This window comes from Mycothermus thermophilus (assembly GCF_041956435.1).
Source record: "Mycothermus thermophilus strain CBS 625.91 unplaced genomic scaffold VTJ04scaffold_1, whole genome shotgun sequence".
Taxonomy (NCBI): domain Eukaryota; kingdom Fungi; phylum Ascomycota; class Sordariomycetes; order Sordariales; family Chaetomiaceae; genus Mycothermus; species Mycothermus thermophilus.
Genome location: NW_027191427.1, coordinates 2532398 through 2556018, shown reverse-complemented (window position 1 = coordinate 2556018; position 23621 = coordinate 2532398). Strand labels below are relative to the sequence as shown.

At 57.8% G+C, this 23621-nt stretch overlaps 9 protein-coding genes across 9 annotated transcripts; 4 read left to right on the top strand and 5 right to left on the bottom strand.

Annotated features, from left to right (window-relative positions):
- Positions 1–1263: 1263 nt before the first annotated feature.
- VTJ04DRAFT_962 (uncharacterized protein) lies at positions 1264–2263 on the top strand (the record flags this gene model as incomplete). Its single annotated transcript, XM_069368187.1, has 2 exons — positions 1264–2001; positions 2075–2263. The coding sequence occupies 2 exons, from the start codon at positions 1264–1266 to the stop codon at positions 2261–2263; spliced, it is 927 nt and encodes a 308-aa protein (XP_069223571.1).
- An 84-nt stretch (positions 2264–2347) lies between these two features.
- VTJ04DRAFT_961 (uncharacterized protein) lies at positions 2348–3119 on the bottom strand (the record flags this gene model as incomplete). Its single annotated transcript, XM_069368176.1, has 2 exons — positions 2348–2500; positions 2589–3119. 2 exons carry the CDS (start codon positions 3117–3119, stop codon positions 2348–2350), a joined length of 684 nt encoding a protein of 227 aa, XP_069223570.1.
- A 2861-nt stretch (positions 3120–5980) lies between these two features.
- VTJ04DRAFT_960 (uncharacterized protein) lies at positions 5981–8256 on the top strand (the record flags this gene model as incomplete). The annotated part of the gene is made up of 4 exons (XM_069368165.1): positions 5981–6100; positions 6657–6752; positions 6821–6897; positions 6966–8256. The coding sequence occupies 4 exons, from the start codon at positions 5981–5983 to the stop codon at positions 8254–8256; spliced, it is 1584 nt and encodes a 527-aa protein (XP_069223569.1).
- A 494-nt stretch (positions 8257–8750) lies between these two features.
- On the bottom strand, positions 8751–10328 carry VTJ04DRAFT_959 (uncharacterized protein; the record flags this gene model as incomplete). Its single annotated transcript, XM_069368153.1, has 1 exon — positions 8751–10328. One exon carries the CDS (start codon positions 10326–10328, stop codon positions 8751–8753), a length of 1578 nt encoding a protein of 525 aa, XP_069223568.1.
- Positions 10329–11469: 1141 nt separating this feature from the next.
- Positions 11470–12966, top strand: VTJ04DRAFT_958 (uncharacterized protein; the record flags this gene model as incomplete). The annotated part of the gene is made up of 1 exon (XM_069368142.1): positions 11470–12966. The coding sequence occupies one exon, from the start codon at positions 11470–11472 to the stop codon at positions 12964–12966; it is 1497 nt and encodes a 498-aa protein (XP_069223567.1).
- Positions 12967–14212: 1246 nt separating this feature from the next.
- Positions 14213–14416, bottom strand: VTJ04DRAFT_957 (uncharacterized protein; the record flags this gene model as incomplete). Its single annotated transcript, XM_069368131.1, has 1 exon — positions 14213–14416. The coding sequence occupies one exon, from the start codon at positions 14414–14416 to the stop codon at positions 14213–14215; it is 204 nt and encodes a 67-aa protein (XP_069223566.1).
- Positions 14417–14464: 48 nt separating this feature from the next.
- On the top strand, positions 14465–18404 carry VTJ04DRAFT_956 (uncharacterized protein; the record flags this gene model as incomplete). The annotated part of the gene is made up of 3 exons (XM_069368120.1): positions 14465–17082; positions 17153–17841; positions 17917–18404. The coding sequence occupies 3 exons, from the start codon at positions 14465–14467 to the stop codon at positions 18402–18404; spliced, it is 3795 nt and encodes a 1264-aa protein (XP_069223565.1).
- Positions 18405–18840: 436 nt separating this feature from the next.
- Positions 18841–19838, bottom strand: VTJ04DRAFT_955 (uncharacterized protein; the record flags this gene model as incomplete). The annotated part of the gene is made up of 3 exons (XM_069368109.1): positions 18841–19093; positions 19196–19656; positions 19746–19838. The coding sequence occupies 3 exons, from the start codon at positions 19836–19838 to the stop codon at positions 18841–18843; spliced, it is 807 nt and encodes a 268-aa protein (XP_069223564.1).
- A 755-nt stretch (positions 19839–20593) lies between these two features.
- On the bottom strand, positions 20594–23572 carry VTJ04DRAFT_954 (uncharacterized protein; the record flags this gene model as incomplete). Its single annotated transcript, XM_069368098.1, has 1 exon — positions 20594–23572. One exon carries the CDS (start codon positions 23570–23572, stop codon positions 20594–20596), a length of 2979 nt encoding a protein of 992 aa, XP_069223563.1.
- Between the last annotated feature and the right edge of the window lie 49 nt (positions 23573–23621).

Genomic DNA, 23621 nt, shown 5'->3' with positions numbered 1-23621 from the left:
AGAGAAAAAACAAAAAAGCTCACCACCCAGCCCTACTCCCGCGCCGGTCGAGTAGAGGTGGGATGGCTACGAAAAACCTCCGGTGGGATTTTTGCTCCGACACATCTGGGATTCGAACCCAGGACGTTTTCGATTTACGGCGACGGTCCCGGCGACTCTGGGTGGTTTACCTGCCCTCCCCTTTCATACCGCTCGACCATTGGATGGTGGCAAGTGGTAGGCTTTCGGGGAGGCGGTCGACCACGACCACCAGAGGTCAGGTATATATCCCACAGTCCTTTCACGTTGCCGTATGACACTTGGTCTCACGGGTCGACAGTCGGAAGGTTACTAAAGCTAAACAAGCACGAGCAAAACGCATTCCCGCCTACACTTCTGTGAAGTTTTGGTGACCATAATCCGCCCTCCCAACCATACCTGGCAGCTACTTCGTCCAGCTGCCATCACCTAGGAAATAAACACACCTGCACCAATATTGTTGACTTGTTCAGAGACGAAGTGCTCTTGTCCATGTGAACACAATAACTACTTCTGATCTGCTGGGAGTACTTGAGTTATACATCCCGCTGTTTTCCTCCGCAAACTCTATCTCCTTTTGACAAACCGGCACATTAACTGAGCAGTATCCCAACAACACCCCATCGCCCTGGGTAGAGACCGTCACCAGACCACTGATTTTGCCACCATTTCTCAAAACTGAGCAACTTTCTTGACTGCATAGCTGAGCCGATCCCTCCCGACGGACAACGTTCTGTGAGTTGAGTAGGGAGGTAGTATATCGGGTGATCCACAGTCGATCCTATCAGTTTGTGTATTCTCCATGATATCCTCGTGAGACGATGTGACCCAGGACATGAACAACCACCTAAGTCTAGCTGAGTTGGTTGTCTGAGCAGTTCGACACACACAACCCTAACCCACCACTCGGTCCCGAATCGCGTTAATCATCCCGTCATTGTCTCCGGGACTCGGCTCCAAGACCTCCACGGTTAAAAAGTCTCAATCTCTCAAGACCTCAATTGTTCGTGACCATTTTCATCCACTGTGGGCAAAGGCGATTCTCGATACCCGTAATATACAGAGAATACCAGGTACAGGCTCGTGGTGTCTTTGAGGAGCATTTCGAACACCGACCATTCTCAACTTCAACCTTCAACCTCAAAGGTCAACTCAACCAAGACATAAAAAACACTCCTATCCCACAACCACGTCAATCTAACCAGTCCCAGTTAACAATCGCCCTCCCTAAAACCAAAACCAAAAATGCCATCACCACCACCCCTCCTCACCCACGCCCACCTCCGCTCCCTCTCCCCAGATCCCCCCGCCACCGTCGCTGTGCGCAACCTCCAAACCACCCTCCGCCGCAGCGGCCGTGACGCGTGGGGCCGCCCGCGTCGCGCCCAGCCGTGTTTGTTATCCGTCGAGGTGGCTTTCCGGCGCGGCTTCGGCGCGGCGGCCCGCGCAGATCGTCTCGGCCGCGAGACAGTTCATTACGGTCTGCTGAGCAAGGCGGTATTGGCGTGCGTGGAGGGGTTTGAGGTGCAGACTCGGGAGGGAGAGGGGCCGCAGAGAGAGGAGAGCCGGGTGAGGGATGTGCTGGAGGTGGTGTGGCGGAGGGTAACTGGACTGGGGTTGGAGGAGGATGGGGACGCTGCTGCTGGTGGTGGTGGTTCTGTTGCTGCTGCTACGGGAGGTGAAGCGTTGTTGGACCTGGCCGCGGTGCGGTTTGTGTCGGTGTCGATTGGGCTGCCCAAGGCGTCACTGCTCGGGGAGGAGGTCAGGTTGACAGCCAGCGCCGTGTTTGACACGAACCGCGCCGAAGGGCCCGTGGAGGCCAGGGCGATGGCACTCGAGATCACACGGCTGCGGGTGCCGACATTGGTCGGCATGAACGACAATGAGCGCGAGGCTAAGCAGTTCGTCATCGCAACGGTCACGGTGGAGAGGATTTCTGGGGCTACAGATTGCTACACTGATATTGAGCGGGACGTTGTGCGGGTGAGTCTAAAGTTTCCATGTTTACATCAATCCTTTCTATATGCCCGGCTCTAGTGCATGCTGACAAACGTAGCAAATGGAAGCGTCTTCATTCGAGACGCTTGAGGCCCTCGGCGAGCGGCTGGTTGAGACAGTCTTGACATCGCACTGGGCCGAGCCCGCGTGGCAGGTTGGAATTCGGATGGAAAAGCCCACTGCGGTTCCCATGGCAGACTGTCCGGTTGTGGAGGTTCGGGCGACAGCAGACTCTCTCCGCGAGTAATGATAGAATCGCGGGAAGAAACTCCAGGAATACCCTTCCATGAGGCTACGCCCAATTTCAGTCTACGACGTACAGCCATCGCCGTTACTGGGGAGTTTCTTCTTCCCTTTCACACATGGGCACATCGCCGTTGGTAACCTCCCGGATGAACTCCGGGTCTGGGTCAAACACCATTACGTGAAAGTGCTCGACAGCTTCAACCGATTTGAGTGATGCCCAGTTCCTGAACCAGACGACCTACACTTTCCTGTCAGTTTTCTAGTCCCTGGATGGCGTATCGGAGAAAAAACAAGGACAACAACAACGCAAGGGCTTTGGAACCGACATTCTCTGGAGGTACTTTTGCAAACGTTTTGCGTACGTATGCGTCGATCGCCGCGCGGGTTGCATCGGTCAGATCTCCCGTTGCCGGATCCTCTTCCAATGGAAACTTGGTCCAGACCACCAGATGCACAATCCTCTTGTCGATGCCGTACGGCCAGTCGTTGCGCAGCACCTTGACATCATCCTCGCACTCAAACGGCCGGCTGCCGCGGGCCACGACGGGAGCCTCCCACTTGAGCCGCTCGTTGAGGATGAAGTTCATGACGCTGCCGTAATCGCGCTTGAGCTTCCAGACGTAGGCGCGGTAGCGCCGCAGGTCGGACGGGACGCGCTGGAACAGCTCGAGACGGTTCTCGGCCACCTTGCGGCGCACCGTGTCCCACGAGTCGATCTCGAACTCGCTGTCCGGAGTCCCGATGATCCTCCGGTCCTTGTCGCTGATCTCGCGGAGAAACTCCGGGCACTCAGCAGTCCGAAGGGACTCGGGCACGTTCACCTGCCAAAAGGGCAGGATTTGCGATGTGCTGCCCATAGCGGATGTGAATATAGGAGACGAGACACCGGGACGAGGAATTTTGCAATGTTGCGTGATCAAGCCGATGAGTGTCTGTGGTCAAACGGGCTCTCCTTCTCGTCAACCGCCAGGCTGGAAGTCGGATTCTGTCAGGGGGGTTGTTGATACCTAGGTGGGATGGTGGGATGGGTGAGGCTGAGGATGTCGACGCAGGTCCCCGGCTCTGGGCTCTGACAAGTGACGTGGAAATCTGCAATGCAATGCAATGTGCAGCGAGTGGCGTTCGGAATCAAAACAATTGATAGCTGAAAGTGGCGGGCAGCCATCCAAAATGCCTTTTCGTTGAAAATAAACAACACACGATGGACAAGATAGGTGCTCCAGCTGCCATGAAATGCTTGTGTATGTCAAGATTGGAGATCTATGGGCCGTGCCTTTCCCAATCCTCCACACAGCGGGTCTTGCTTCCTCTAGATTCCAGCCTCTTGGCCTCTTCTGGAATGGGTCGGTGTGGCAGGAGGGGTCTGGAGAGGAGGCCGGCGGACTTCCCGTCGACGGTCAGACAGCGCCGGATGAATGACAGCACTCCACCATCATCCACTGTCGTGAGGCTGTGTTTGAACTTGTCCTTTTTTTTCTTTTTTTTTTTTCCTAACATGCTCTTCGGGTTGTGTGAGACCGCGCCAACAGGTGAGATGATGCAATTCTACACATTGCCAAGAAGACGGAATGTTGGGTTTACGGTGCACATGTCGGGAGTGATAGGTAGGAAAAGGGATGAGGTGAGAGTTGGACCGAGTGAAGGCGGCTCACACAGCAACGGCAGATGTCTCTCTTGTACGGAGTTGGTACTGTACATCCCAGCAATACTAAGCCTTGCTTAACTTTGCTGGCTCCGGTGTCAACTCCCGCCGGGATCGGGAGAACAAACCATGTTGGTCTTCCTTCCCACGTGGTCCCAAACAGTCAGAACCGCAGTCATGCGCCGCCCGAGGAGGCATAACTATGTAAGTAAGCACTCTGTAATAGACAAACGAAAAGATGGAATCTCGAGCCCATCGTGGACAAGGGGGTTGCCGACTCCCTCTTCCCCTCCCTGAGTGAATGTGTTCAATAAACCGCTGTGGATCCCCCGGCAAGGGGGAATCGAGAAACAATGATGGAAGATGAGATATTTTTCGCTACTTTTTCTAGCGAGCTGCTTTTGGTTCGGGCATGATGAATACAACCTTCGAAACGTGATGAGGTTTTTTGCTTGCTCGTCCCGGTCCTGTGCCGAAAGACTCGCCTAAGAAGGGCCGAGGGGTGGCCAGGTGAGAGTGTTCCGTATCAAATGAATATCACCACCACCACTTCAAAGGGCGGCCTCATGCTTTTTTTTCTCACACCCCAACGGGAACAATTCCGACACTTTGACGCAGACTCGGAGGTGAAGCGGGGCATGAAACTCGCGCTGAAGTGTTTCTTATCAACGTGCATCCTCCAGGCTGAGGAAACACGGCGAGGCTGCTGAAAAAAAATGTTGAATATCGGGCGCCTCAGTTCCCAAACTGGCGGGTTCAAATCTCCCCAATCGATAGAAGACGGTGATAGAACGGCGCCAGCCCATCGTACAGATTTATCTGTTTTTAGTTCCCGCTGGGCTGAATGGCCTTGGCCCTTTTGTTTGGTTTGGTTGGAGGACAGGGGGATCCCCGGGCCAGGATTCGAGCTGGAAGAAGCTGGAAGCTCTTTTGACAGCTTGTTAGGGACACAAGTACTCTCTTGTGTATAGCTACGCCGCATACTGTTCTTGAGCCGACAAGAGGCATCATCAATGATGAGGTAGCAGAAGATCAAGTTACCAGAACATTGGCTCTTCAAGTTTAAAGACCTATAGAGTTAATGGATGTGATTTTTCCCAGGTCCCAGTTGGTTGTGTGGAGAGCCAACATGGAAAAGCTCCATCAAGATTCCAGGCTGAACCAGGTGGGCCAAGTTGTGCCAGCAGAGAACTGACACACAACATTCACGCAACTCCCGGTGCCAGAAATGACTCGTTCTCGTCGAGAATTGTAACCGTTGCAACAGGCTGCCCAATACCCGGTGCCCAGCAATGCATGACGGGAAGCCAGCCGCCCGCCGCCGCCATAGTTGGGTCCTGTGAAGAGTGGCGATGGAACCTGGGAATCCGGAAGGGAATGCAGTCGTCGTCGTCGATGATGAATGGTTGAGGGGGGGCCGAGATACCGACCCCACTAACAGCTGATGCATGTGGACTGGCGGGCAGGGCAGCAGTGCAGACGAGGTCCAGACGAGGTCCAGGGGTCAAGAGGAAATCGATAAAAGCGAACCCATGCCCTCAATTGAGAACCCCTTGGGCTGCTTCGACCGCTTCTTCTCTTCAGTTGTCCCTTTCTCTTTCGTGTTGGCATTTGGCATTGCTCTGTTGCTTTGGTAAGTAGAAAGAAAAACCCCCCAAGTGTTTCCAAGGTTGTTCGGGCTGGAATTGCAAGCAAGGAAAATCACAACTTCCAGCCCAATGACCCAATAATTTCCATCCCCTTCCCCCCTCCAAAGAAAAAAGTGCCCCGCAGTCCGGGTGTCATCCAAAGCTCCAGGACCTCCCCTCTGCCCAATTCAAGGATCCTTGACTTGTTCCACCACAGGCAGGAGGGGCTGGATCACCAGGGCGATCCCACTTTCACTTTTCGAATGAACACCCTCCTCATTACGTCAATTGACTGATATATTCTCCCCAGCAGCCCCTTCTTTTCTCCTCCTACCCGAGCCCGTCGCCAGAACTGACTTCTTGCCTTCCCCTCGACAGCCAACCCAGTCACCTCCCTCCCTCTACCAACTCACATCTTCTTCATCCAAACACCCAGAAGTCACCCAAGATGGCGGCTCAACCGTTCAAGACCGCGATCCCCTCGCACCTCAAGTCTGCGAGCAACAGCAGCAACCTCGATGAGGCCGAGTTCGCTAAGAGGCACCATGGCAAGACTCGTTCTCACATGGTAAGTGACTGTTACTGCACATTCCTGTTCGTGGTTGCGGGGTTCCTATAGGGTCCCGTCCTTCGGGACGATATTCCCCGCCTTGGAGTTCTGGATGTTGCTGCCCAGTCCAACTGTTCCTCCCAATGGCTGCTCCCCGGTTGTCAACGACTCGAGACTTGAGGTGAAGCTTGGAGCAGGAAGACTGGCACCACTTCAGCGCCGGCGCAGACAAGTGGCATGCGGATGTGGCTGCACAATCTGCACAGCGCCCTCATCACGGGGATAGGGCACGCCGGTCGTCCGTTATCGTGGCTTGACAACACAGCATTTGGTGCGACTATGCGGCCACCACGCTGTGAACGTCAATGGGAAGCGCTTGCCATGACAATCGAGCCGAGTCGAGCCGAGCCGCACTTATAAATGGAGAACACCTGCCTGTCTCCGCGTGTCCTGGCAACCGGGGAGCACTCTTAGATTGCAACTTTTCAACATGACGGAACTCAGCGAAGAGCTTAGTTCTCATAGGAGAACCAGCGTGTCATTCAAGCAGGCGACTAACAGCATCGACTTCCAGGCCTTTGAGAACACCTCGACCAACATCGCCGCGGCTCAGATGCGCAATGCCCTCACAAACCTTGCCGAGACATGCAAGGACCCGGAGCAGAAGAAGGCAAGTCGCGGAAATCCCCAGGTTGCTTGCCGTCAGCATAGAGAATACCATCTAACAGTAGCCCACAGCTGTTCGAGACCGAGATGGACAACTTCTTTGCCCTGTTCCGCAGGTACCTGAACGATAAGGCGAAGGGTAACGAAGTGTGAGTATCCCCGTGCCCATTGATAGCCCATTTGGCCGTAAGACTGACTGGGAGAATCTTGAAACCAGCTCGTGGGATCGCATTGCTCCTCCAGCCGAGGGCCAGGTCGTAGACTACGATACTCTCCCCAACTCGGAGTCGCCCCAGTTCCTCAAGAAGCTCGCCGTCCTCAAGCTCAACGGTGGTCTCGGTACCTCGATGGGTTGCGTTGGTCCCAAGTCGGTCATTGAAGTGCGTGATGGCATGTCGTTCCTCGATATGTCGGTCCGCCAGGTCGAGTACCTGAACCGCACCTACGGCGCCAACGTACCCATTGTCCTCATGAACTCGTTCAACACAGACGAGGACACGGCCGCCATCATCAAGAAGTACGAGGGCCATAATGTGGACATCCTCACCTTCAACCAGTCCCGGTACCCCAGGATCTACAAGGACTCGCTGCTGCCCGTCCCCAAGTCGTACGACTCGCCCCTGCAGGACTGGTACCCTCCGGGCCACGGTGACGTGTTCGAGTCTCTGTACAACTCGGGCATCCTCGACAAGCTGATGGAGCGCGGAATTGAGATCATCTTCCTGTCCAACGCTGACAACCTCGGCGCCGTCGTCGACCTGCGCATCCTGCAGCACATGGTGGAGAGCGAGGCCGAGTACATCATGGAGCTGACCAACAAGACCAAGGCCGACGTCAAGGGTGGTACCATCATCAACTACGAGGGCCGCGTCCGTCTTCTCGAGATTGCTCAGGTTCCCAAGGAGCACGTCAACGAGTTCAAGTCCATCAAGAAGTTCAAGTACTTCAACACCAACAACATCTGGATGAACCTCAAGGCCATCAAGCGCGTCGTTGAGAACAACGAGCTCGAGATGGAGATCATCCCCAACGCCAAGACCATCCCTGGCGATAAGAAGGGCGAGTCGGATATCAGCATCCTCCAGCTCGAGACGGCCGTCGGTGCCGCCATCAAGCACTTCCGGAATGCTCACGGTGTCAACGTCCCTCGCCGTCGCTTCCTGCCCGTCAAGACGTGCTCGGATCTGATGCTCGTCAAGTCCGATCTTTACACCGTCAAGCACGGCCAGCTCCAGATGAGCGCTAACCGCATCGGCGAGGCGCCCCTCATCAAGCTCGGAAGCGACTTCAAGAAGGTCTCGGACTTCCAGAAGCGCATCCCCAGCATCCCCAAGATCATCGAGCTGGACCACCTCACCATCACCGGCGCCGTCAACCTCGGCCGCGGTGTCACCCTCAAGGGCACCGTCATTATCGTGGCGACAGAGGGCCAGACCATTGATATCCCTCCGGGATCTATCCTGGAGAACGTTGTCGTCCAGGGTAGCTTGCGCCTGCTCGAGCATTAAACGGGTGTTTGTGGGGTTTGTGGTGGCTGTAGACGGGAAGAGGGCGCTAGAGTAGTCGAGATGCGGATGTTATGTAGTGGAGGCAGACTGAAGGCAAGATGTGTCGCGATTGTGTTCTCCGCGGTCTGTTGTGGTTGCGTTGGGGGATCATTATAATACTGGGTGGCCTTTGCATAATAAAGCGTCCCTTAGTTAGCGAAGAGGAAAATAAAAAAGAGTAACGGACCAAGTTGTCACTTGTTGTGAGTGATTTGTCCTGGGAAAAAGGATGGGCTCTATTTGTTCAATACCCAAGTCTATCCTCGATCCTTTCCCTGTTTTCTTAAGCCCAAGACTCCCATCCGGCTACTCCGTACTTGTAGACGTAAGGTACCCGAGTCACTGGAACTGATATTTTCGCGTACTAATGATTGTACTCTCAGTGAGGTAGTGCGTCTGGACTTTTCTAGACAGATGGACAGCCAGTTCTACATGGTAAGCTGCAGATCGGGTACCTAACCCTTCTTTTTCCCCAGCTTCTCGCTGCAGTCCGGGCAGTACCAAGTGCCGTTGGGCTCGCTCTTGAGACCGACGCAGCCCCAATGGAACCACTCGTACGGGCAGTCCTCGTTGTCGCAGGCTACCATGTTGCCAAAGCTGACGTTTTGGCACGAGCAATACTTGCGATCGTCCCCGGCCTCCTCATCCTCGTCGATCTCCATGACGTCCCCCCCACCGCCGCCGCCGTGAGCAGCTCCGGGACCAGCACCGCGCAGATGGTGACCACCCCCTGGGCTGCCGCGCGCGCCGGACTCCCCTGCTCCTCCTCCTCTTCCTGGCCCGCCCGTTCCCGCCAGTCCTTCTCCATCGTTGCCTCCGCCGCTGCCGTCTGGATGGGCACTGCTGCCGGATGGTGAACGGCGGTGGAAGGACCCCGACCCTCCGCCGCCCGCCGCGTTGGAGCCGGAGCGAGACAGCGAGGCGGCCGGGGTGCCGCGCCCGCCGGTGCGCACCGTGTCGCTCGCCGAGTCGCTAATCGATGACGCGTCCGAGAGCTCGCTCTCGGCGGTGGAGGACGGCGAGTTCTTGGTCGCGGCGCGCTTGACGCGTGAGAGGCCGGACTTGCTGGCTCCTGCTCCTCCGGACGTGCTCCCGCCGGCCGGCGTGCCCTTCTTACGGGCCGCCGAGCTGCTGGACGGGGTGCCCTTGCGCGCGCGGTCGGCGAGTGAGCCTTTGGACGTTGCGCGGGGACCGGCGCTGCCGGCGCGTTGGAGGCCCGCGGCGGTTTGCCCGGCCTTGGGAGTGCCGGGTCCGAGGGAAGAGTGCCGGGCTAGGCCGCTCGAGGTGGCCGGGAGGTTGCCGAGGCCGCTGTTGGAGCGCGGGAGACGTTTCCCGGCCGGCCCAGCGGAGCTCTCGCGCGCCTGGCGGTTCATGATCATGCTGGCTGCGGGTGATGCGGGCGCCGAGGCGGAGGCGTGTTGTTGTTGCTGCGCTTGGGCACTGCGGATCTGGGCGTTGGGGATGCGGCCCTGAGGGCCGTTTGCGGCAGCGGCATTGAGGGCGGCGGTGGATGATATTCCGGAGGCAGGACTCGCGCCGCCGCGGAGAACTGGTATGCCGTTTGTGGCTGCGTTGGCAGGGCTCGGACGAAGCAGCGAGGGTAGCTCATCCGGATCGGTGAAGCCCGGTTCGCCGCGGTCGTAGAGCATCTTGAGTTGGACGTCGAGCTGGCGGATGTGTTTGTCCATGATCTGCTGGAGCTTCTGGGTGAGTGCCAGCTTCTCGTTGGAGAGCTGTTCGGCCAGGGCAAAGTTCTTCCGGATGGTGGCTCGGTACTCATCCTCCTTTGGATTTGGATGATGGCTGCCATGGGCCTTGATCCATTTTTGGATGCGCATGTCGCGATCCTCGATCTCGCGGATCAGCTTGTCATACTGGCGATCCTTGTCGGCAATCTCGTCTTGCAAGAAGCGCAACTCTTCGGGCAGGTTCTGTGTCCTGTTGATCCATTCGTCGAGGATCAGAGCCGGGTCGAGGTTGTCGACGGGCGGCATCTTCCTGACGAAGTCAATGGTAAGGTCGTCTCTGGGCATCGTGTTAACCCGCCGAACGGCATGGATGAACCCTTAGACGCCACAGGTAGACACGATGATATTGGGATTGAGATGAGACGCGGGGTCAAAGACAAAAAAAGACCCGAAGTGAGACGGCCGTGGTGTTTTTCTCTTCTTCCCTGCGTGGGCAGCACAACAGCCTGTCTGGTGAAAGACAGACTCCCTCGCGCAGAACCAGAATACCGAGCGGCGATGTGGTTTCAGAAGAAATGCCACTGGCTCACCTCGAGAGACAGAGAGAAAGATAAGAGACCAAAAGGGAAAATTCTGGATCCCAGGCCTTGGGACCAGGAACAGCGAGAGGCGAGCCGGGATATCGTTCATAAAATACGGAGTACGGAGTAGGCAAGTAGTACGAGAAACGAATGACACCGAAGGAGTCCAGGAGTCCGATCTGGGCTGATGGAGCCGTTGTGTTCGGCACGGGTTGGGCTGGAACTGTGGATGCTGATGCAAGGGCAGATTTCGCGTGGAGAGTCGCACCTGGGCTCCTGACAAGTGAACGTGATCCAACGTTGTCGAGGTTGGTTTTGTCGGCTGGATCTCTGCACGTTTGGCGGGTTTGGCGGGTTGACAGTTTTTGGGCTGGAGGCGACGACCGCTGGGTTCTGTTCTTTTCCAATCAGGATGACGAGCAGTGCGAAAGTGGGGCAAGGTTTGCCACACAAATCGACGGCGCTAGCCTGAAATAGATTAGCGCACATGGGAGATGTGCAGGGGTGGAAACTGAAGGCCCAGTCGCGGCGAGCCGGAGTGGGACTCGACCTTCAAGAAGGTTGAACCGCGAATCTTCAAACAAAGCTGCATCTCATCAACAACAACACAACCACCAGCAGATAGTCTTGGGATCTTCAACATTACCTGCAAAAAGCGTGACGCGTTTGGATCCATTTTTATTCAAATATTTGGCTGCTCCTTATTCCGGGTTCAAAGAATCAAGACCACAGAGAGACCCTAGTGCCGGTCACAACAACACACAGCCACTTGAACTTCCATCTCTCCGCAAGCCGCTGCAGTGCCTCTTCATCTGTCAGCGTGGAATCGGACTCGGATTCGGATTTAACCACGGCGTCCAGTCCCCAGGCCGCCTGGCTCTCGGAGCCACCTACAACTACACGTCATGGATGCTTCGGCGTACCGCTACAGGCCTCCCCGGCCAAACTATCTTCCCCATGACATCCACGTCAACAACCCCATCGTTGAGGAGTACACCATCCCTCTCGCTCCGGCAGAGGACCACGAGAATGAGGCTTTTTTTCAGAAGATGAAATGGGCGGCCCAGGAGTACGGCATCGTCCGGCCCAAGGGCTACACTGTGTCCTACCACGCAACCCCCGAGATGGAGAAGCACCATTTTGGCCAGACACACCCCATGAAGCCGTGGCGCCTGACGCTGACCAAGAGCCTGGTCACATCGTACGGCATGCCGTTTGCCATGGACAACTACCTGACGCGCGAGGCCACGTACGAGGAGCTCAACGCCTTCCACTCGAGCGAATATCTCGATTATCTGATCGCCGCCGAGCCCGAGGACCAGCCGCGCGACATTGAGAATCCGGACAAAGAGGTCAAGTACAACCTCGGTGGTAGTGATTGTCCGCTCTTCCACGGCTTGTACAATTATTGCTCCATGTCGGCCGGCTGCTCGCTGGATGCCGCCCGCAAGATCTGCGCCGGCCAGTCCGACATCGCCATCGCCTGGGGTGGCGGCTTGCATCATGCCAAGCGCTACGAGGCATCGGGCTTCTGCTACATCAACGATATTGTCTTGGCCATCCTGGAGCTCTTGCGCCTCTATCCCAGAGTCCTCTATATCGACATCGATGTCCACCACGGCGACGGAGTCGAGGAAGCCTTCTTCTCGACGGACCGCGTCATGACCGTTTCATTCCACAAGTACCAACCCGAGCAGTTCTTCCCCGGCACTGGTGCCTTGGAGGATAATGGCCCGAAAAATGAGCACAACCCGGGGGCTCACCACGCCATCAATGTCCCGCTACAGGACGGCATCACGGATGAGCAGTACGAGAACCTATTCAAGAACATCATCGGCCCCATCAATGAGCGCTTCCGGCCCAGTGCTATCGCTCTGCAGTGTGGCGCCGACTCACTCGCAGGCGATCGCTTGGGGCGATTCAACCTGAAAGTGGAGGGCCATGGCGCCTGCGTGCGTTACTGCAAGAGCCTTGGCTTGCCCATGATCATCTTCGGCGGAGGTGGGTATACGCCGCGAAACGTGGCACGCGCATGGGCCTACGAGACGTCTATCGCTATCGGCGCTGACGACCGGATCCCCGCAACCATTCCGGAGCACGCTCCCTGGCGCGCGCACTTCATTCACGACACGCTGTTCCCGACGCTTGAGCAAAGTCTGCACGAGCCACGCCACAACCGCAACTCGGAGAAGCGCCTACGAGAGATTGTGGCACACGTTCATGAGCAGCTGCGCTTTGTGCAGCACGCGCCGAGTGTCCAGAGCACTATCATCCCTCCAGGTCTTGAGGCCGTCCGTGACGAGGTCGAGGCTCGCCTGAAGGAGGAAGCTGAGGAGAGAGAGAGGAACGAAACGATGAGGAAGACACGTGAGGAAGGAATTGGGCAAGCTATGGAGTTTTGAAGGGATAAACTTGACAGGCAATCGTCTCCTGAAACCGTCCGAAAAGGGGGGAGGGAAGAGTGCAAGAGTGTTGTGTGGAATAGTTATATATGTGTAGGTGTGGCGGGCTTGTCATACCTCTTCCTCTCTGGTACTACTGTCAATGGACGGAGACGATCTGTCCAACATCAGGCTGAAGAGAGGGCAGCGAGAAGAGATATTCTATACCCATATACCCAACCGACAAATACAGCATGCATCCATCTCACTTATCTGCACATATACGGACATGTAGCCGGCATTTACGCATGGTTTCTCAAAATAGCCGGGCCACGGCCACGGACGGCTGGACCCGTTATCCGATCCATCCCATCATCACCGGGTTCTTCTGCACATGGGCTGCGCATGTTGGCTTGGGCCTGGCCCGGGAGACCACCTTTTGCTGCTTCTACCCCCCCAATTTTCTGCAGCACACATCCTCTCCATCCCCCTCCATCCCGGCCCATCTCTGGCTCATCCACTGCCTTCCCATGATGGCACCGTCAGCATACCTTACCTCCCTGGTTCCGCAAGGGAGTATTTCGCACATGCAAGTGGTTCGCACACACAGTGTTTCCCCCCTCCGGTTCCCCTATCTCTTGCACAGTCATTATGAGAACTAACCGGTTCGGGATCAATGCCGGAGTCCAAGCGGACTGCAAGCGCCTTGAGGGCGCGTCGAAATGTGCTGGCTGGACTCCCAGAGAATTCGCAGTGTGCCACTGGCTCACGTCGCCCAAGCTTTGGGTGAACCAAGACCGTTAAGCGCCCAGCTGCGGGCCCAATCGTTTTCCATCACGGGGAGGGGCAGATGATGACGATGCCATGCCACCAGCGCCCAATGCCGTTTTTTCCTTTCCCACCACTCAGTGTGCGCCCTGCCCCTGGAACCCTGCTGGGTCAGACCCAAGCGGGCAAGGGGCAGAGTGGAGAGAGGGTGCCAGAACTGACAACGGCACCGTCCGGCGCGTGGGCGGCCTGCGTATCCGGCCGCATATTGAGCTTGTCCCTCCTCGGCCTTTGATGAGACGAACCTGCTGCATCTCTTCTCGATCTCGAAGAACCCGAGTGAGTGAGGTGAGCTTCACTTTTTGGGAGGCAGCAAGTTTCACCACATCCGTGTTTCAATCTTGCGGATTTTTTTTCTAGTTTTTTTTTTCTCAACACCACCTCTCCGGATCTCGTCGATCAAGGCCTCCCGGTCCAAGCCATCCCCTCACACACCATCTCACCCCCTGCACCCGGCTGCTGCGCCCCCCAGGCTCGTCCCGCTGCCCCTCCAAACGTGCCCCGCTCCTCTCGCGGCTTGAACTATTAACGCCCTCATCATCGTGAGGTTGTGTGCGCCGACTCTAGCCCATTTCCAACAACAAGCAACGGAGCCAGCTTCTGAGAACACCAGAAACGACACCGGGAATTGCACCACCACCATCCACCTTCTAGCAACTCCTAAACCAGCCAGTACCATATCACCGTCGCCATGGGCTCCCACTCGGGCGGCGTGCCAGACGAGGAGCTCTTCCTGAGCCGACCGCGGCCCGACCCTGAGGACTGCGATAGCCCAACTGTCGCCGTCGAGCCCCTGAGGATATTCAAGCCTCAGAGCCCATCCAATGCCGACAAGAACTCCAGTTCCTACAAGGGACCTCGCTATCCTGCGCCGCCCTCGTCGTCCGCCTCGTCATCCACCTCCACCTCTAAGCCCTCCATCGCGTCCCTGCCGCCTCTGCCGTCGTTCCCCTTTGCCCCCTCGTCAACTCCCAGCAAGTCATCATCACTTCCCTACCCGGACGATCCCAAGCCTCAGGCCAAGCCCAGCCGCCTGCCGTACCCAGATGACGAGGTGCCAGGTCGCACGTCGTCTCCCGCTGGCAGAGTTTACAGCCCGCCTCCCTCCTCTTCTGCTCGGCCGGGGTCCAAGGACTCGACAGACCGTCCTTCCTCTGCCGATAAGAGGACGCCGACGGGACTTGCCGAGCGTCGTGGAACCGGTCCCAAGCCGCTGGTCTCAAGCCCCATCGATGACGACTCGAGCGAGCTGTTCGCCAAACCCCTGAGGAACCCGGCCGCCGGAGCTCCCAAGCCCAGCCAGTCAAGCCAGTCAAGCCAGTCCAGCCAGTCGACAACTAAGATCTCCAACGCTTACCAGCACAAACCCTATTACCCACCACCCGGCAGCCAAGTTTCCTCCATCAACCGCTTTTCCTCCACGGCTTCCAACTCGACCACTCGCGCCAGCCGCGGGTCGCCTCCTCCTCCGGAGACCCCTATTGTCGAACCGGGTACCATCCCCGGCGGTGGCATTGAGGCCCGTTACGCCGCTGCCGGCATTTCGGGCACCGCAACCCTCAACCATCTGAGCGCCCCCAGCGCCGCCGCTCAGGCTCGTATAAATCAGTATGCCAACCAGGCGCCGGCTTCCCAGCCCAAACCCGAACCTGCCCGACCATGGACTCCCACCGAGACTCCCGGTCAGCACCCGTATGGCCCGCCAACCGTCTATCAGGGTTCCGACGTTGTCTCGAATCCGACCCCTCAGCCCCAGCAGCCGCAGGTACAGCAACCGCAAGCACAGCAGCCGGCTCACGTTTTCAACCTGCCGCCAAACCCCAATCCGACCACGCAGATGCCTCCGAACGCGGCGTTGCAAGTCAGCGTGCTTGAGCAGGAATTCCAGCGCCTTCAGACATCGACACCACCCCCCGCCTACACCACCGTGAACCCCGATGCGGGGCCTTCCTATCCCCCTGAGAAACAGAGGCCAGCCCAAGAAAACAATGCCGCCCCGGCCGTTGCCAGCACCGCTCCTCCTCTGGCTGCACACCCGGCCCTCGCGAATACAACCACCCAGCCTGTCGCTGCTCCCGCGGCTGCCGCGGTGACGCAGCCCGCCGCAAACACCGCGGCGTCGCAGAAGCAACAGCTCGCTGCCGCTTCAGCTGCACCTCAGCCAGCGCATAATGCCGGCCATCCGGCTTTTGCCAACGACAACAAGGCGACAGCAGTACAAAACGGCGGTCAACCGGCTCTGACACACACGCCATCTCTTTTGGCCGCTGCCCAGTCGCCGCCGCCCCTGCCCGAAGGATGGATCGCACACCTCGACCAGAACTCGGGTCAGTACTATTACATCCATCTCGCAACCCAGGCGACCCAGTGGGAGTTCCCCAAGGGGCCGACCCCGCTCAACCATGACCCGACCCCAATGTCCCCAACGGCGTCGACCTACGGCAACCCGCTTGCCTCGCCGCTGAAGGCCGGTCTCGCCTCTCCCATGTTTACCCAGGGCCACCCAGGCTACGCTGAGAGCATTATGAGCGCCACGGTGTCGGTGGCGCCGACGGCTGCCGGCTTCACGGGCCCGCCGCCGCAGTCGGGTATCGACCTATACAAGATCATGCCGACCAACGGCGTATACTTCGGCCCCTACCTGCGCTACGTCAACATGGACATTGAAAAGGGTATTTGGTACGGCAGCATCCTGCTCGTCACGGACGCTCCTATTCCGCCGACGATCCATGTCCACCTGAGCGTCGACCTGTCGCCCAATCCGCGCCAGCTCATGCCTCAGATCATCCACCAGCACCAGCGCTGGGTCTTTTACAGGTACGAGATGGACCTGGCCATGTCAGAGCACGGCACCGAGCGCTGGACCTACGCCGTCACGTCGCACCTCGGCTGCACGCGCTATGAGTTCGTGGTGGCCGGCCGCTACGAGACCGGCTGGCGCATGATCGCGCACTCGGGCAACGACTTTGCGCCGTCGACGAACCAGAACGAGCGCGCCAAGCTGGGAGGTGTCGGCTTCATGTGGAAGGACATCCTGCAGAAGAACGTCGAGTGCGGCGGTTTCCACGTCCAGCTGGGCTTGGGAGGACAGATATACGCCGACCGCCTGTGGAAAGAAGTGCCGCTGCTCAAGCAGTGGCTGTCGATGCAGGGCCGCGAGAACCGCCGGAACGCGCCCTGGACGGCTCGCCATCAGGAGGAGGTGGCGCATGCCTACTTCCACTACTACACGAGCCACTTTGACCAGCCCTTCCTGCGCGAGGCCTTCGCTCAGATTCCTCACATCTTGCAAATCAACGACCATGATATGTAGGTTCATTTCTTCTGGTCTCCTCGTCTGTCTATGCCACAATACTGACTGACCGTCCTTGTTCTTTAGCTTCGACGGCTTCGGCTCGTACCCAGACTACATGCAAAACTCGGCCATCTTCAAGGGCATCGGCCGCATCGCCATCGACATGTACCTGCTCTTCCAGCACCACACGACGGTCGAGCTGCTGCGCAACGTGAGTTCCGACATGGACCTCTTCACCATCACGGGCACGGGTTGGCACTTTGTCAAGTACCTGGGTCCCGCCGTCGTCGTGGTCGGCCCGGACTGCCGGTCCGAACGCACCCAGACGCGCGTCATGGCCGGCCCGACGTATCAGGGCATCTTCCCCAAGGTGGCGACGCTGCCGCCGAGCGTGCAGCACTGCATCTGGATGATCTCGGTGCCCGTCATCTACCCGCGGCTCGAGACGGTCGAAACGCTGGCGTCGACGCTGGCGACGGGCAAGAAGGCCGTCAACACGACGTACAACCTGGTCGGCAAAGTGGCCAGCTCGGTGGCGGGCGTCGTCGGCGGCAAGGAGGTGGTGCAGCACGGCTTCAAGGAGGTCAAGAAGGCCGTCGGCAAGTCCGGGCTCATGGGCAACGTGCTCAACCAGTTCGGCGACATCGACATTGTCGAGGAGCTCAAGGACCTCTGGACCCACGAGACCAAGGACCTTGAGCGCACGTACTTGATCCGCACCCTGCAGGGCATTGCGCAGCAAAAGGGCATCCGGATGACGTTCCTGTCTGGAGGTGAGTCCTTTTTTTTTCCTTCTAAAACATTTTGTATCATATGTGTGTCCAACTAACTCTTCCTCTCCCACCCAGACGTCAACTGCTGCGGCGCCGGCCTGGTCCACGATCCCTCCCACCCGCAGGACCACAAGACCATGTACCAAATCATCGCCTCCCCCGTCGTCGCCGCGCCGTGCGGCAACTACCTGCTCAAGATGCTGCACAACAACAAGCTGCTCTACGTGCCGCAAAACGGCCACCGCTCGACGCACGAGGTGTCCGACACCAAGGAGGACATGATGGAGATCTTCCACACGGACGCCTCGGGCGCCGCCCGCGAGCACAAGAAGCTCATGGCCCGCCGCAACTACGTCGCCATCGTCGCCTACGACCCGGATGCCCTGGCCGCTGCCGCGGCGGGGGCGCCGGTAGGGTCCGCGGGAAGCGTCGCGAGCGGGAACTCGGGCGGGCTGACCAAGCTGAGCCTGGCGGTGGATTTCGTGGTGCAGGGCGACGGGCCATACACGGCCACGACAAAGTACGGACCGGTGATTGTGCCGCATTTGGAGTTTGGGCACTGAACTTTGTGACGGTATTGGCGCGGGGGTTGATGACGCTGATGGGTGACCGGCGACGAGGAGTGAGGTGGTGTTTGGCTCTTTTTCTCTCGCACAGGACCCGAGTTCTTTGATTAGGGTTTTTTATGTATGTTGTTTGTTCTTCGTCTGACATATTGGTCCTCGTCGCCTCTGTATAGAGGTCGTTTGGATTTATATAGCTTGGCTTTTAGCGGGTATTTAAATGCTACATATATGCCTTCAATGGTTCCCAAGGGCACGTAATCTCTTGATTGGGACAGGAAACACAGTGTCATCTAGGCCATGTTCACCGACTCGCGGCGTCACGGCCCAATTTCATTACTGCTATCTATCTCGAATAGCTGGATAGATCGGTGCCTTATATACCACTACCCATTTTACCCCCTTCCTTTTCCAACCCGGATTGTCTTGGGATGTCTCACAGATCGAACAATTTCTTGAGCTCCGCAATGGTGTCGTGCGGCCCCGTGACGGAGTGGCCGATGGTCCGAGGATCGGTATAGATCTCGTAGTCGTTGCCGCCGGGGAAGGTCTTGTCGCCGAAGAAGTGGATGGTGGTGTACTGCACGCCGCCGGGACGCTTGGCCTCGTTCTCGATGTGCTGCAGGCAGTACGTCTTGTCCCAGCCGGCGGGGAAGACGTCGAAGGAGATTTGGCCGCCAATGGAGAAACTGTTGTTTTGTTTTGTGCAGGCTGGTCAGACATGGTACTGACATGGAGAGAGAGAGAGGCTCATATGAGGGTAAGGAAAGAGGGAGAGGGGCAGCACTCACGTCAACCCCAAGTGCCCGAAGCGCTCGCGCAGCTTCTCGACAAACGCCTTGCGGATGCCATGCTCCTTATCGTACTTCTCAAACTCGTTGCGCTCCTGGACGCTGGCGTTACGGCCGATGGGCGACACGTTGATCATGCCGTTGCGGAACTCGATAAAGGTGCCGCGCTTGACGGGAATGTCGAGGTCGGCGATGTAGTGCAGGCAGAAGTTGACGAGCTCCTTGTACTGGTCCTCGCCGATCCACTTGATGAAGCTGTTGGAGGGCAGCTGCTCGCCCAGGCGGTACGCCGTCAGGCCGTTCTCGGCGAAGCAGAAGTCGAAGAGCGTCGTCACGTCGACGTTGCCCGCGGGCGCGCCCAGCTGCTCCTGCTGCTTGACCAGGTCGGAGCCGCCGACGAAGCCGATGGCAACTTTTTGGCGGAGGCGCGACAGGAGGTCGAGCATCTCGGGGGAGGCGGTCTGTTGGTAATATAAATGGGCATCATTGAGCCGCGGTCAGTGTTGTTGCTTCACTTGATCCCACCAGTATCGGGGTACTTGTCACGCACCAGACGCGCCGGTGTGAGGGTGCCATCGACGTCAAACAGGCAGATGGTGCCCTTGATTTCACGCTGGTCGAGAGGCGGGTACGCGGAAGCCATGGTGGATGATGGTGTGGTGGGTGTGGTTGTAGAAGTAGGGTTGAAGTTGAATCAAGATTCGAGTGTCTATTACTCCGTATAGTGTTTCCGATTCCCTCGTCCTAGGGGTATCAACGGCACAAGCTAACGAAAAGAAAACAGTAAGGTAGTTAAAAGAAGGCGGAAAGGAACCTGAACAGGTGGGTTGGGCAGAGACGAGAGAGAGTCTGGGTCCTCGACTATTTGGGGTTTCCAGGTTCCCAATGTCCAAAGTTACGGTGAAGACGTGTTTCCTCTTCAGTCAGTTCCTCGGCCATTTCTCCAATTCAATAGGTTCAATGGACCCGTAGAACGGCCATTCCTGCCCCTCTGCTGCCCCACGTTGCTGCCATCTGCATGCCCCTCCAACTCCGGGGTGCTACCCCTCCCCAACCCAACCCAAGCTGGGGGGCTGGGCTGGTGTCAGGGGTTCAGGGGCCGACTTGGGCTCCACCGCGACAACAACATCACCTAACAACTACTCCGGAGTAATGTTTATATCTACAAAATTGTCTTCCGTCTATAGGTATAACCTCGGGTTGTGGTATGCTCCGTAGCCCTCCAAGCAGACCAAATGTCATCATGTTTACAGTCCAAAACCTCTCCCGATACACAAGCACGGGTTCCAACCAAAATAGCGGTTGGACATGAATAGGATACAAACATGCCTTCTAATACGGGTATCGATGCAGCATACAAAAGAATGACCATAATATCCAAAGTACAAACCTAATCAATCACGCACAATGCCTACCAGCTGAAAACAAGCAACCAAGCTCCGAAACATCCCCCCAACCAGCTTTCCACTCCACGATCAAGTTCACCAGCGTCCCAACGCTCCAGATCCCGATCAGCACGAACCCGATCCGCCGGCTCATGATCCATCTGTTGGCCGGCACCGCGACGAGCAGCGTCACCAGAGTCACCAACACTGTCGCCGCCGATATGATCAGCGTCCCGCCGATGCGGATGCGGTACGGTTTGTACTTGCGCGGCAGGCCTGGGTGCTTGATTTGGCGCCGATCCGCCGCGGCCAGGCACATCCACGCGCCGCCGATGCCGATGCCGAGCAGGATGTTGAGCATGGGCCCGCCGAAGCACGCCGCCAGCGCCATCACGGGATACCCCAAGCGAGCAATCGTCACGTCGGAGACGAGGTCGCCGAGCGAGTTGCCCACGGCAAAGATGGTCAGCCCGAGGATGGCCTCGGAGATGTTGAGAATAATGCCCAACGCCTTGAGGACGCCAACCACCTCGCCTGCAATAGTGCTGATCCAAGTGATGCCCATAACAAACCCTAAGACAGAAAGAAGTTTATGGGAGCGGGGTTTCTTGTCCGGTGTTGTGGCCAAGAACAGAACAGCCAGCAAACCGAGGGAGACGAGGAGAGCAACGAGGACCGACTTCACCAAGGCCCTGCTTGGGTTCGGCGATTCCTGAAGGAGGTTCGCCCAGAGCACGAATGCGAGAAAAAGAGGGCCAGTGAAGAGCTGCACCCCGACGAGCCACCGATTCCAGCCTGCAACTTCTGTGTCGGAGCTAGCGGTGACGTCTGCGACAAGGTTAAATGGCTTTGGAGCAGGAAGCGCGGGCGGGGGCAGCTGATCCATGGACCGATATGAGGGCGACCGGCTAAGCGCTGATCCTGACGAAATGGAGTGTGCACGGCGTCGGTAGGCCTGCCATTCCGACTCCTCCCCCTCCCCTTCGACATCGACACCGCCGTTTTGAACAGTGACGGTGGGTGCATCACTGACTGTGTTCACTACCCCATCAACCTCATCGTCCGGTTTCTTCTCGGACTCCACAACCGGCAAGGTCACAGCGAGTAGAAAGATGCTGGGCACTGAGAAGACACTGAATACCTTGTCCCACAGTGTCTTTTCATTCCAGCCCTGGAGAGTAGGGAAGAGCGTCCCGAAGAGGACGTGTGGCGGTGGAAGAATTCCGTATGGCCACCACCGGACAGGCCGCGGTTGAGATTCCTGGTCATCGATGCCTCGGAGGGACGGGAGCAGTGGATGAGATGCCGCCGGCGGCTGGAACGAAGACGGTGGCTGTTGATCTTGAAGCGGGGTTAATAGGGCCGGCGATTCGGATAATCCATGATAAGGCGATAAAGCTGGCGAGGAATGTTCGCTTGCCCGCCCACTGGAAGACGGAATCTGGAGCCTCAATGGCTGCTGTTGACCTTGTCGACTCGATGAGGGCAAGCCCACGCCCTCGGCCTCGTCGACTTCAACCAGGGGTGGCACTGGAGATGGTGGAGCAAGCAACCCGTCGATAGTGTGAGTTACTGAGCTTGTGCGCGAATGGGCAGCCGAAGATGGATGGCTGTGCGGGTGACTTGTATCTCCACGGGACAAAGGACGTTGCGGAGGCCCAGCCAGAAGGTCCTCTGGCATTGTTGACGTACGGCCGCGGCCCCGGAAACTTTCCTGGAAGTTTTCCTGGCCCCCATCTCCAAAGTGCTGGATAGAGCGCGAGCGTGTGTGGAGAGGCCCGAGCTGGACATTTCTCTCCTTCTGGAGCGACGACAGGACGGACCGGAATTCGAGCGCGCCCAGCAAGCTGGGCCGGATCGGAGTGATGGTTGTCGTGTTACTGCGGCTCCAGCGGGGGCGGTTAACACGCATGCTGCTGGCCATCTCGGTGACCACTTGATTCTGACGCTCTTCCTCCTCCTCCTCATCCTGAAGAGATGGGACACCGTCTACTTCAATCCGTGGCCCGCGCTCCAGGGCGCTGATGTCGCCGGATTCGGCTCCGGCAGCCGCACGTCGGCCAACTGGCGCGGCTTCTTCCTCGTCCTCGGGCTCGTCCCGGTAGGGTTCCAGCTCGTCGGCAGAGGCGCCGGGGGTAACGTAGACGTGGCTGCGTGCAGCTCGGTCAAGCTCGCGACGGCGCTTCTGCCTCACGCTGAGCCAATGCCAGCTTACGACAACGAACACGTAGAAGACGTAGAAGCCAATCATGGCGAGACACTCCCACAGATGAAGCTCACCGTCGGCCAGGAAGCCCATGGTGAAGCTGATGGCGACGATGAAGAAGAGTATGTCCCTCACAAATGTGCGCCGGCTGACCTTGAACTCGCGGACCAGGGCCATGGAACCGGCGACAACGGCGGTGATGAAGCCGGCGGCACCAACCAGCTCACCAACGGCCATGCTTCCGCTGTTGGACCCCATAGCAGCGAAGGTGCTGAACACATCGGGCGAGCCATTGCCGAAGGCTAGGAGGGTAACACCAGCTAAGTTCTCGCTCATTCCAAGCACACTCGCGATGGTACTGAGGTTAATGCTGAAGAAGTCGCTGGCGGCAATACCAATGGTTGTGAAAAGGAGAGCCAACCAAAAGGCGAGGATGGACAAGGCGGCGAACCGAGCGTTTCCAAGACGGCAGTAATAGAAGGAGAGGTAGTGGAGGAGACCGGACTCTTGGTCGGCGCAGTTTGCCAGGACAAAGGCGCATTGATCATCGGCATGGTGGACTTGAAGGCAGTCAACATTTTTGGATGTGATATGTAGGGTGTCTGGTGATCTCGGCAATAGCGACGACGGTTGATGAAGGGCCAGCGGGCCAGCGCCGGTGACTGAATTCCAAACGGCGATGGCGCAGACGAGGGCTATCAACAGCAGAGAGGTTGCGGCTGGTTGGGTGCTGAAGCTGCGCTTGCGGCGGCGCATGAGGCCGGGGACGGGAAAAGGTCCGAACATGGAGGGCGAGAAGGCGGGAGGCAAGCCCAAGAGTGATTCAAGCGAGTGT